This window comes from Dipodomys ordii, unplaced genomic scaffold, assembly GCF_000151885.1.
Source record: "Dipodomys ordii isolate 6190 unplaced genomic scaffold, Dord_2.0 Scaffold204, whole genome shotgun sequence".
Taxonomy (NCBI): Eukaryota; Metazoa; Chordata; class Mammalia; order Rodentia; family Heteromyidae; genus Dipodomys; species Dipodomys ordii.
The window spans coordinates 2,483,935-2,497,941 of record NW_012267420.1 but is presented as its reverse complement, the minus strand read 5'-3'; the positions used below and the strand labels follow the sequence as shown (position 1 = coordinate 2,497,941).

General features: G+C 37.3%; 1 protein-coding gene across 1 annotated transcript in view; it reads right to left on the bottom strand.

Annotated features, from left to right (window-relative positions):
* Positions 1 to 14,007, bottom strand: part of Tbc1d32 (TBC1 domain family, member 32) — a 135,629-nt gene that overhangs the window by 109,372 nt on the left and 12,250 nt on the right. The window contains exons 3-5 of the mRNA XM_013035123.1: positions 11,598 to 11,775; positions 4,782 to 4,850; positions 2,928 to 3,053 (exon numbers count right to left, since the gene is read on the bottom strand). Coding sequence (XP_012890577.1) covers positions 2,928 to 3,053; positions 4,782 to 4,850; positions 11,598 to 11,775 — 373 coding nt within the window. The remainder of the gene's footprint in view (positions 1 to 2,927; positions 3,054 to 4,781; positions 4,851 to 11,597; positions 11,776 to 14,007) is intronic.

Here is a 14,007-nt window from a genome sequence, read left to right as displayed (position 1 = left end):
GGTAAGGTGGTATCTCAGGGTTGTCTTTATTTGCATTTCCTTCACCACCAGGGATGATGAACATTTCCTCATGTGTTTCTTTGCCATTTTTATTTTTTCATTTGAGAAGTCCCTCTTTAGTTCCCTTGCCCATTTAGTAATTGGTTTGTTAGGTTTGGGAGGGATTAGTTTCTTGAGTTCCCTGTGATAAAGACAATATGGGAGGGCTAGCCATGCCGAACTTCAAACTCTACTACAGAGCTATAATAACAAAGACAGCATGGTACTGGCACAAAAACAGACCCGAAGACCAATGGAACAGAATAGAAGATCCAGAAATAAATCCACAGGCCTACAGCCAGCTGATATTCGACAAAGGAGCCAAAGACATACAATGGAAGAAATACAGCCTCTTCAACTGCTGGTGCTGGGAAAACTGGGCAGCCACATGCAGAAAACTAAAAGTGGACCCCAGCCTATCACCATGCACCAACATCAACTCAAAATGGATTAAAGACCTTAACATTAAACCTGAATCTCTGAAACTACTGCAGGACAGAGTAGGAGAGACACTTGAACTAATAGGCACAGGAAGGAACTTCCTGAACAGAGTCCCAGGGTCACAACAAGTTGGAGAGAGACTCGACAAATGGGACTACCTTAAAATAAAAAGCTTCTGCACAGCTAAATCTATCGCAACTAAGCTAGAAAGACAACCAACTAATTGGGAAAAAATATTTACCAGCAATATATCAGACAAGCGGTTAACATCCTGTATATACAGGGAACTCAAGCACAAATTTTAAACAAAAGAATGTCTCACTTTGCTTTCTACCCAAAAATTACTGATGCTATTACTATTTTCTCTCTATCAGAATTGTTTCCAGTTATGAAACTGGTTTTTGCCCCATAATAGTCTTTAATGGCTAAATAATACAGCTTATACTGACCCATTAGGAACATTGGTATGCTCATACAATTACAATTTCAAAAATAAAGGAGATCTACTGAGGCATGATTCTATCTTTGTTAAGTAATGGGGGGAAAAGGAAAGGAAAGTTCATAGTTGCATATTTTTGTTGGCAAAAAGCCTTGAAATGTTCAAGGTGACCCTAAAATACCTTTTTTTCTCCCTTGAAGTCTTTGTATCAAGGATTTTATAAAAGTCTGTAATACCCTCTGGTGTTGGTAAGTTTGAACTGCATCCAAGTTTATTAAGTAAACAAACACCTTCTTTGCTTTTGATAACAGTAACAAAAAGCTGGGTGCTGGTGGCTCATGCCTATAATCCTAGCTACTCAGGAAGTTGAGATATGAGGATCACGATTCAAAAGTAGCTCAGGCAGGAATGTCATGAGACTCTTACCTCCAATTAGCCACCAAAAAAAAAAAACAGAAGTGGAGCTGTGGCTCAAGTGGTAGAGCACTAGCCTTGAGTGCAAAAGCTCAGGGACAGGCCCTGAGTTCAAGCCCCATGACTAAAAATAATAACAAAAAATAGCTTCTAAATACTTCTAAATACTTCCATTTACCAGTCTATCATCAGTGACTGTACACTGTGATTTTCAACAGAAGATGTGCTGAGATGACTATTTATTTACCATTTGTACCCTCTACCACAATGAAAGTTCTAATTTCCTAAAACCAACGGTTTTTTTCAATTTTATATACAGAATGTTCCAAAAATAAAAACTAGAAATGTACATGCTATAGATTTTTCTAACACATTTATTAAAAAAACAAAAATTATAACTCTTATGCTAATGCCACACATTCTGTACAAAATATCACATCCATTTTAAAATCAAGGTTTTCACCAACACATTAAGATGAAAAAGACCTGTTATAATAAAGACAAGTTTGGATTTAAAATGTGATGCTTATTTACAGACTTTCACTTATAATCCTAGCTACTGAGGAGGCTGAGATCAGAGGAACATAGCTCAAAGCCAGCCTGGGCAGGAAAGTTAGTGAGACAATTATCTCTAATTAACCCCCAGAAAATCGGAAATGGTGCTGTGGCTCAAAGTGGTAGAGCACTAGCCTTGAGCCATAAAGCTCAAGGACAGCATCTAGGCTCTGTGTTCCAACTGAGCAACCAACAAAAAGAAAAAAAATGATGCTCACATATGGTCAAGATTTTTTTGGAATTGTGCACTTGTTAAAATGGGCTTACTTTCAATGTATAATAACTATTTATGACCCAGATGCATATCAAGTTTCATAATTATATCTCCACTGATTTCATAATTTTATAATTTCTGGAATTTTCTATATTTGCTTTATGATTCATCACAAAACAGTTTTCCAAACTCTTAGCTTTCACCTTTCTCTTCTTCTTCTAAGCACTTAAATAATAAAAATAGACACTTAAATCCAGAAGGAACATTATAAAAGCTCTTTGAAGTTAATCAAACAATACTGTTCGTTTTTTGTTTTGGTCAGTTGTGGGGCCTGAACACTGGGCTTGGGCACTGTCCCTCAGCTCTTCAGCACAAGGCTAATGTTCTACCACTTGAGCCATAGTGCCACTTCCAGCTTTTTCCTCTTAGGTGCTGAGGACATGAACCCAGGGCCTCATGCATACTACTGAGCCACCTTCTCAGACCCATACAATCAATAGTTTTTAAGACTAAATTTTCATATATCATGAACTATTTTAATTTAGTACAAAAGCAGTATTACAAATACTTAAATATTCCTTCACAAGATAAAACAGAACACACAGTAACCATCTATTATTCATCCATGAAGTATGATATTGACCCTACTGCTAAACTAATTATTAAATAGTAAGTTAATTCCTAAAAAGAAAATTCAGTTAATCCAAAAGCTAAAACTGAAAGTATTATGAAGGTACTATGAAGGAAAGCTATCAAATCCTATTTAGTTCTGGAGGGGTGGAGGAACACGAATTATTCTGAATACTTCTGTAAGTCTCTCCTTACACTAAATACAGGATCTGGATCAGAAAGCGACACTGTCAGTTTTTCACAGAGAGTTGTCCAGTTTTCACAGTTCAGGACATCCGATGGAGGAGCCGAGCACAATGCTTGTAAGGCTTCATATCTCACCTACAAGTTTGAAAAGAAGATTTTCTTTAATAATTAGCCACTGGAAGAATTTTATCTATCCAAATATAATACTTAACCAACTATTGAAAGACAGGGACTGAATGACTTTTAATGAGACATTTATAAACATTAGAATCTATTCACAAAATAACTCTAAAGAACTCATTTAAGTGCAAAACAGATTTAAAAAATAAATCAACTTGCTATTCTGTATAAAGCAAAATTCATACACTAAATGTAACTAATGAGCCAGTGTGTGTGGTTCAAATCTGTAAACTAGCACTCAGAAAACTGAGATAGGAGGATTACAGTTTCAAGCCAACCCAGGAAGATGAATCCTAGAGACCCAAGAGAAAAAAAAGCCCAAGTGAAGGTATAGGTCAAGTGGTACAGCACCAGCCTTGAGGAAAAGAAAATCAAGCAAGAACTCAAGGCCTTGAATTCAAGCCCAAGTAAACCACACTGAATGAAGGAAGGAAGAAATGATTAAGACCACGAGATGCAATATCACAAGCCCAAGAGAAATAGAAGAAAGGATCTAAAATATACATAATTATATATATAGATAACAAGATGGCATTAATCAAACTAAGGGACTACTTAGGAGAAGGGGAGAAGAAAGGGAAAAAGAGTGAGTAAACTGTGATACATTGTAAGTATGCGTGAAAACAACATAAAGAAACTCACAAGACTAAGGCCGAAAAAAAATCTGTAAAATCTTATCGTATTTTCTACCTCATATTTATTTTCAAGTGAAATAAGATATTATAAACTGTAATTTGTAAAATTCTCTTAAACATAGAGAGAAATAATTCTATATAATTTCTTTTTCAAAATCTTTTTTTCCCTAATAAATAAATTACCAGTTTTACAAGGAATGGTTAGGAGGATGTTAGTCAAATATAAAATTTCAGTTACAAGGAAAAAGTTCAAAAGATTTGTTGTGCAACATGGTAATTGTAAATAACAATGCATTATATACTTAAAAATCAATATGTAGAATTTACCTATTCACACCAAAAATGTTAGTGGCTCAATTTAATCACCATTCAATGTATACATTTTTCAAGGCATGTCATACATGATAAACAGGCAATGTCTATTTTATATTTTTAAACAGATGCTCACATTTTCTAGAAATAGAACAAACAACTAGTGATTTTTTTCCAAGGAATTGCTAAGTAAAATATTACAAACAGTCGGGCCCTGGTGGCTCATGCCTATAATCCTACCTACTCAGGAGTCTAAGATCTGAAGATCACAGTTTGAAGACAGCCCAGAAAAAAACTCCCAGTGAGACTCTTATCTCCAGCTAACCACTCAAAAACCAGAAGTGGCACTGTGGCTCAAGTGGTAGAGCACTAGCCTTAAGCACAAAGAGGCTAAGAGACAGCTCCCTGGCCCTGAGTTCAAGGCCCACAATTGACAAAAAAAAAAATTTTCAAACAAAGAAACAGTAAAGAATAGCTTTGAACTGCACATATTTCATCCCTACAACATGAAAAAAAGGGAAAATAAAAGTTCCTCTAACCATGACAATTCTCTAAAGAAAAGTCTGAGCTTTCATTTCAAGATTGGAAAGTTTACAAGGGATATCAGTGTGGGGATGCACATAACCAGTAAGGCCTAGCTCCAAGACAACAGCTCAGTTGCCACTGTTTGAAGTGTGGTACACTATAAATATATAATGTATCACTAACTAAATGAGACAGCTCTCCTTTAACTTACCTCTTTAGGCTGCCCAGGATCCAATTCATCTAAAATCAGTTGTAATTTTCCTTGACAAAATTTATAACTCTGTAACAACAGACAGACAGCAGTCACTTAGTAAACTTTTTTTTTTGGGGGGGGGTAAGGGGAGGTGCCAATTCTGTCAGGGCCTCTCTACTTTTTGGTGCTTAATTGAAGATAGTCTCTTGAACTTTTTTTTTTGGGGGGGGGGGGGTGGGAAGAGAAGGAGCAGAGGGGAGGATGGTAAGGATCCTGGAGATTGAACTCAGGATCTGAGCTTTTTGCTCAAGGCTAGCATTCTACCACATGAACCACAGCTCCACTTCTGGCTTTCTGGGAATTCATTGGAGATAAAAGTCTAACAGGCCAGGAGCTGATGGTTCACACCTGTAATCCTAGCTACTCAGGAGGCTGAGATCTGAGGATCGCCCGTCAAAGCCATCCCTGGCAGGAAAGGCCAAGAGACTCTTATCTCCAATTAACCACCAGAAAACTAGAAGTGGTACTATCCTCAAGTGGTAGATCACTTGCCTTGAGTTGAAGAGCTGAAGGACTCAGGCCCAGAGTTCAAGCACCATGACTGACAAAAAACAAAAAACAAAAACGGACATTCCTACCCAAGGCTGGTTTTCAACTGCAATCCTCAGATGGCAGCTTCTAGAGTAGTTAGGATGACAGGCATGAGCCACCGGCACCTGGCTCAGTTAGTAGACTTTTAGAAATATTGCTATAATTATTTTGTCAAAATAATTTTAAGGACAGTGTGCACTCTGAACAAGCAGAGACTAATCTATTTTGATATGATAGCAAAGTTATAATTTTTGTTTCCCAAGACTTTTAAATGAGAACAAAAATGTCCCAACGGAACAGCGTACCATCATATATATGAAAATTAGTGTTTGCTGAGCACTTGCAATACGTAGAACACTATAAGTCTCAAGAAAACATAAAACCAAAATATTGTGTACCCAGAAATATGAGATAAATGAAACAGAGAGTTAAACAATATAAATAAAAAGGCACAAATAAAAAGAGCCCAAACAGTTACAGTTCTGCTTGAACTTTCTCACTACCTACTTCCCTGTACTTTTTCTTAGCCTTTCTCCATAGTTGTCTCTTTTACTGTAGTAAAAACCCATGTCTAAAAAAATGTTCACAGTAGACCCATAAGAAATATTGGAGAACCGGGTGCCCGTGGCTCATGCCTGTAATCCTAGCTATTCAGGAGGCTGAGATCTGAGGATGGCTGTCCAAAACCAGCCTGGGCAGGAAAGTCCGTAAGATTCTTATCTCCAATTAATCACCAGAAAGAAAACTGGAAATAGCGCTGTGGCTCAAGTGGTAGAGCACTTGCCTTGAGCTGAAGAGCTGAGGGACAAAGACCAGGTGGAGTTTAAGCCCCATGACTGACAAAAAAAAAAAAAGAAAGAAAGAAATATTTCCCCCACCAAAGGCAATTTAAATATACATAGTATCTGAAGTCCATCATATAAAAGTAACAACAATTAAAATATTAATAGCTGAACATGAATGTTTTAAGCAAATTCTATACCATGTCATTTCATACTAACTCTGAAATATGAGAAATATGAGAAATCAGATGCTGAATAATTTCATCAAGTGACACAGATATCAGAGCTCCCCTTCCTTCTTTCACTAAACTCTCCTGAGGTGTTCCCAACCAAATCTTTGACTTTGAGCTTGTCATGGTGACTCCTAATTCTTAACAGTCACTTGATCTACAGATTACACAAGTAATCTAACGTTCATCTAATACTAAGTTCATCTAATGCTTTCATTTGAAGATTTAGTAATCACTTCAAATTTCATACATCCAAAATAGGATTCTTGACTTCATTTTCAATCCTCAATCTGCCCCCTTACTCAGACTTTTCTGTCTTGACAAATAGCCCTACCACCTATCCAGATTTTCACTGAGATCAGTTGAGACTCTATGCTTTCCCTCATTTTATACAATATTAAATAATACAAAAACAATCCCCAAGTTTCACTCAACAGAAATCCAACTGTCAATGCCACTTCCTTACTACAACACTACCCCAAGGCAGATTTTGTCCCTGGAAAAAAAAAGGGAGCAGGGGAGAAAGTAAGGGTTAGTGTGGTAGTACACACTTGTGGTCCCAGCTACTCCAGAAGCAGGGGTAGGAGAATCAGATGTAGAAAGATCACAGTTTGATAGGGCTGGCAATGTGGCTCAGTGGTAGAGCACTTGCCTTGCATGCATGAGGCCCTGGGTTCGATTCCTCGGCACCACATAAGAAAAAAGAAAAAAGCCAGAAGTGGCACTGTGGCTCAAGTGGTAGAGTGCTATCCTTCAGCTGAAGAGCTGAGGGACAGTGCCCAGGCCCCACAACCGGACCCAAAAAAAAAAAAAAAAGATCACAGTTTGAGAATAGTGAGGAAAAAGTTTGTGGGAGACCATATCTGTAAAACAAACTGAAAGCAAAAGAACTGGGGTGAGATTCATGATGTGACAGCCTATCTGCATAACTAGATCAAGGCCCTGAGTTCACCCCCAGTACCAGAAATAATAAGTTTGTTTGTTTGTTTGTGTCTGCCAGTATTAGGTGTTGAACTCAGGGCTTGGGCACTGCGGCTGAGATTTTTTGCTCTAGGCTAACACTCCACCACTTGAGCCACAGCTCTGCTTCTGGCTTTTTGGTGGCTAATTGGAGATAACTTTCCTGCCATGCCTGCTTTGAACCATAATCCTCGAATCTCAGCCTCCTAGGTAGCTAGAATTACAAGAATGAGCCACCAGCACCCAGCTAAGCAAAAGGTTTTTCACCTAAATCTATCATAAAATTCCTAGATGTTTTAATTATGTTTTCACCCAATGAAAGAACTTTTGTTCTTTTCCTCAAAAGTGCTACACTGAGAAATAACAAAATCCGTTAATATTTAAAAATGTTAAAAACTCTTCAGTATTAGCTAAAAATAATATTACCACTGTTAATCAAAGAAATTAGTTCAGTTTTCTGGTGTCAAATTGGCTCCTCAAGAGATTACTATTCAAATAAACAAATACTAAAATTAAAGCAAAATGAGCTCACACCTGCTCCTATCCAAATCTCCAAGCCACCCACTACCTTAGACCTAACTCTAGAAAGAGGAGCGTCAGCTCTATTGTGTTCATCTCTTAAATCCTTATCTTTCACTTCTCCATTTTTAAGAGTTTAGGCCCCTACATTTTCCTATGTGCAATAAAGGTTAGGCTGTAGGTAGTTAGTCCTGTTGTTCTAGCTGATGCTGTTGAGGAAGACACAAAAGTCTTGGAATCAATTAGTACAAAAATCATCACCAGAAAGAATCTGGCACAATTTTGAAGATTTTAGAAGAGGCAAGAAAATAGTTTGAGTTCAAGATATTATTACTATTTGAGAAGTAATAGTAAAAATGGAGAAGAGAGAGAGAAAGAAAGAGAGATACAGACAGACAGAGACAGAGAAAGATAGACAGAAAGACAGAGAGAGTAGTTGAAAGCATATACTTTGAAGGATGGGAAAACGCCATGTACCCAATGAAGGAATAATGCTATCCTAAAAAATTCTTAGTGGAAGAATAAGAAGCCTAGCAATAAGATAGAGCTTGAGTTGTTCCCAGAAAGACAAGAATCTATTTTCCTGCCTTCTTCATCTAGAGCTTGCTTAACTTCCTTGGCTCTTTGTCAACCTCTAACTTCAAACCAACAGTCACACCACCCCAACCTCCATGTCAGGCTACATAACCCCTTCTCTAACTCCACTCACATAGTTCTTCTGACAACACTGGGCCCACCCTAATAATTCAGGAGACTCTCCCCATCTGAAGATCCTTAATTACATCACCAAAATTCCATTTGCCATATAAGGTTCCATGTTTACAGGTCCCTTGTATAGGGATGTGGATATGGATATGTTGGATGGACCATTACTTATCCTACCACAAGTACTAAAAGATGGGTCCTTTGAAGCAAAGACAGATCGTAAAACAGGTTAACATCATATCAGGGTAAAACATGACAACTATCCTAAACTCAACTTCTCCATATGAAATGACATAAAATAACCTGGGAACTATAAGAACAAAATTTGATGCCTGTGCTATACTACACTTAAATACTGAGACAGAAGAGGATGGCAGAAAAGAGCTACAATGAAATTTGAAATGTTAATGTATATTAGAGGTAATATTATAACTTCCCCATGGCAAGGTATGTCCCAGCACAGCTCAGTTAAACCGTAGAGAGCCAGGTGCCGGTGGTTCACTCCTGTAATCCTCTCTACTCAAAAGGCTGAGATCTGAGAACAAAGCCAGCCTGGGCAGGAAAGTCCATGAGACTTTTATCTCCAGTTAGTCACAGAAAAGGCAGAAGTGGAGCTGTGGCTCAAGTGACAGAGCACTAGCCTTGAGCACAAAAGCTCAGGGACAGCACCCAGGTCCAGAGTACAAGCCCCACAACCAGGGGGAAAAAAATACAGTAACAGTTGAAAAATGCACTTTGCAAATGTCTGTGATGGAACTGGGATCTATTCCTACACAGCCTTTCAGCAACTATAATGAAAGCCAATAGAAAGGTATCAGTAACTCCATCTAGGCCCTATTGGCTTATGGCTATAACCCTAGCCGGGAGAAGAGACTGAGATGCGAGGATTGATCATAGTTGAAAGTCATTCTGGACAGAAAAGACTGTGAATCCTTTAACTCCAAGGAACAATTACAAAGCCATACGTGGAGAGGTGACTCAAGTGGTAGAGTGCTAAGCTTCAGCAAAAATCAAGAGAGAGCATAAGCCCTGAGTTCAAGCCCCAGTACTGAGAGAACTCAGTTATTCTCCTCAACCATCCTGTAGAGTGACTGGCACTATCATTTCCATTTTTAAAATGAGAAATGGGGCTAGAAATGTGGCTTGGTGGCAGAGTGCTTGCCTAGAATGCATGAAGCCCTAGGTTCTATTCCCCAGTACCTCAAAAACAAAAAAAGCCAGAAATGCCTCTGTTACTCCAGTGGTAGAGTGCTAGCCTTGAGCAAAAGAAGGTCAGAGACAGTGCCTCGACCCCAAATTCAAGACCCAGGACTGGCAAAAGAGAGAAAGAGAGAGAGAGAGAGAGAAAGAAACACTCTAAGAGAGAGGTGAAGACAGTTGACCAAGACCCAGTAACTAAAAAGTTATAAAATGAGTCTGAACTCAAGCAGTCAATGGATGGTATAGCAAGGAACAAGGAGAATCAAGGTTTGACTAAAGTTCAAGGTCCAGCCCAAAGTAGAAATTCAAGCTTGGGCAAATTATGTAATTAATTAATTATTATTATAGTCTCGCCTTTTTCTGCAGAGAAACTAACAATTCCTATAATGAACACAAAGCCAAGCTCATGAACCAATGCATGGTAGTAATTTCAACAGATAATTAGTCTTCTCACTTGGATTTTTCCAGCATTATTTTGTAGATTTTTTTCCAAGTTTAATAATAATACCAAATCCTTCCTTTGTTCTGCTCATGCTGTGGTAGAAACCACTATCTTCACTCTCTTTTGTTCTGTATCATCCTCAAACGTACACCAACAGTCTCCTGATTTTCAATAATAGATCAAAACGTTGTGTACAACCTGGTTACAATTTTTAGATAATAAAACAATGTCTATTCCATTCACAAAATGCAACTGCTATCAAAATAGCAATACCACAGGGCGCCGGTGGCTCACGCCTGTAATCCTAGCTACTCAGGAGGCTGAGATCTGATGATTGCAGTTCAAAGCCAGCCCAGGCAGGAAAGTGTGTGAAACTCTTATCTCCAATAAACCACCAGAAAACCAGAAGTGGCGCTGTAGCTCAAGTAGTAGATCGTTAGCCTTGAGCTGAAGAGCTGAGGGACAGTGCTCAGGCCCAGAATTCAAGCCCCATGACTGACAAAAAAATAAATAAATAAATCAAATAAAACAGCAATATCTAATATGTTAACATTTTATTACTCACAGAAGAATTCAGACATATTTTTCAAGTCCAGAGTGAGTAATAATATGAAGGCATCTTTACCAATAAGGATAGTTAATGGAATTGTTACTGTGTGCATGCTCAGATTGATTGCCACCCACTACTAATGCCAATGTCAAAAGGTATAACAGTGGGAAATAACTTTATTCCTGCAAGTCAGGTGATCAGAATATGAAAGACATCTTGTTCTAAAGGGCCATCTGGTTCGGAGGCTCATTTAAGGGCAGTTTGTATAGGAAATGAGTAACTGCAAACTAGTGGATATCTTTTCACAAGGAGGTGTGTTTGTGGCCAAATGACGCATATCTGATCCTAACTGCCCAGTCAAGAGTTACTTAACAGTTCTACAAATCTCAACAACAAACACCATTTCCTTGAACTTTTATTGTCACTGAACTTTTATTGTTGCAGTTCTGGATATGCTACACAATGAAAGGACTAAAGGATCTAGCTTCACTCTGACACAATAAAGAAAGCATGCGTCAGCTGACTATATATATATATATGTATGTATATATATATGTATGTATGTATGTATATGTATATATGTATGTATATAATCATATATAACGTATTACATTTATTATATAATATATAATGTATTTTTTATCTTCTTGAGATATAGCAAATGTCATTTAACAAATAATTCTGTAAAATGATATTTTATGGACCAAATCTTCTATAGTAGGCTATTTTCTTGTTTATATTTTCCTGAAAGTTTAAATTAGAAAGCAGAAAAACATCTGGCTAATACATAATTTATTAAATCTAGTGATTATTACACACCATTTCACAATATAAATTCAAAACTAAGCAACTCACCTGATTAAACGATGAATCACTATCAGAGCAATTATCTGTACAATAACTATTGTTCTTCTCCTTTTGGACCTTTCTCTGCCTCTCTTGACTCCGTATCTCATCTTCTTCAAATTTATTAATCATAGATTCCACCACTACCATCATAATGTTCTTCAGGGAATACATCATTTCTTTGTATCTTTAAAATTCAAAGTAGAATTAATAAGTGAAAGACAATCAGCAGAAATTAAAAGTCAGCTAAGTTAAATTACCTGATTTTTTTTCTATAACAAATAAAGCCCTTAGGAGCACACAATTGCTCAAGAGAAAAATCCAAAGTTACTATTTCATAAAAACAGAATGATACAATAGAATGAATAAAACGAATAAAAATGAACTAAGATAATAAAATTGACAGAATCTAAAGCAACCTTAAGGTAATTTTAGAATTAGAATTTAGAAATTAGAAATTCTGGATTACAATCCTAACTACAATCTATCAGTAACTAAGGCTTAATTTTTTAACTATAAAATTACATAAATATAGCTGATAAATCATATGGCAGTAGTTATGAATAAATGAAAGTATCTGAAAAGTCTTTGTACATATAAAAAACTATATAATCACTGTAGTAATAGGAATGCATCAGGACAAAAACAGAAACATTATTCCTTTCAGCTGATGGCTGATGGGTCATGTTAACTACACAAATCAAGGGCAGTATCTGTTATAAGAGCAGTAACATCATACTGGGGAACTTGGATAGAACAGTAGACTGAGATTTTGCAGTGGTGGAACATTTAAGAGGTGAGGCCGAGAGAGAAGGCTTAGGTCCATGGGGGAATTGCCGTATAACATGGTCTTCTAGTCTCTCTCTTTTACTTCTTGTGATAAGGTGAAGGTGTTGTGTCTCAAGCACTCCTTCTGTGATACACTGCCTCACCAACATTCCAAAAGCAGCATGGCAAGTCCAACTGTGGACTGAAACCTCCAAAATGGTGAGCCAAAGTAACCTTCATACATCATAAATTGATTACCTCAACTATTAATTACAGGAACAGAAAGCTGACAAACCCATATTCTAAGGATATAAATTACATAGTTTATATATATATAATTTATATAAACTCACATTTAATCTGTAACATTTGATATAATTCATATAAAATAGCAAATATACATAATATAGGTTTACATCTACATGTATGTGCAGTCTAATGTACCAGAAATCACAAGAAAACACAAAAATATTGAAAGATTAAGAAAATGTTGAGAACAAAAATATTGAAAAGATTAAGAACAATATAGGAAAGGAGGCAAATAAGGATAGCTGCAATGCAGGAAAGAATCTTCAGAGAAGATCTCAGATTAAAGTGAAGGGAAATAAAAAGCAAGGAAGTGTCCTGAGACATTCATTAGTTATTTGTACATTATGTACATATAAAATAACTGACTGGTGGCTCTCACCTGTAATCCTACCTACACAGGAGGCTGAGATCTAAGGATCATGGTTCAAAGAAGCCCAGACAGTAAAGTCCATGAGACTCTTACCTCCAATAAACCTCTAAAAAAACAAAAAACAAAAAAACAAAAGTGGCGCTGTGGCTCAAGTGGTACAACGCTAGCCTTGAACTGAAGAGCAGAGGGACAGCATCCAGGCCCAGAGTTCAAGCCCCAGACCGACCAAAAAAAAAAAAAAAACTGAGCCAGTAGGCTCCACATCCTCTTGAATGGTAAAGCAGTAAAAACAAAACAATGCACAATAGAGTCATGCTGGTTTCAGCTGTCCACACAGCTGTTTACCCTTCCACAGTTATTGAACTCTAGCTAAATTACTCTCTCAGCATTCTTTGCAGTCACATATGTCACTTACAAATGTAAAAATGTAGAAATTTAATAAAGAAGAATAGAAATAAATTTCAGTGATATATTGGATAAGGTTAAATTTAAAAATCCATAAAAATTTGAAATTTCAATTAGGCAATTTAGACCTAAATGTTTTTGCTTGGGTGGCAGTGTGAGGGTTAGAACTCAGGGCTTTCCAACTGTTTGGCTTGTATGATTGTCAGGCACTCTACCTCTTAAGCTACTTTGGCTTTTTTTATGAATATTCTGGAAGCAGTCTTGGAAACTTCTGCTCAGGCTAGCTTTGAACTGTGATCCTCTGGATCTCAGCCTCCTGAGTAACTAGGATAACAAGTTTAAGCCACTAACATCAGGCCCCAATAGACGCCCCCCAACAGACTTTTTTTAATTATATTTTGTTTTTTTGTAAAGATACTGTACAGAGGGGTTACAATTACATGGGCAGGATAATGCGTACATTTCTTACTAAGCATTGCAGCCTCCTCCTTTGTTTACCCTTCACATCCCTTCCCAGCCTCCCCCCTCCCCCCCAATCCCAATCCTTCTCCTTCCCCCTCTCCCCCC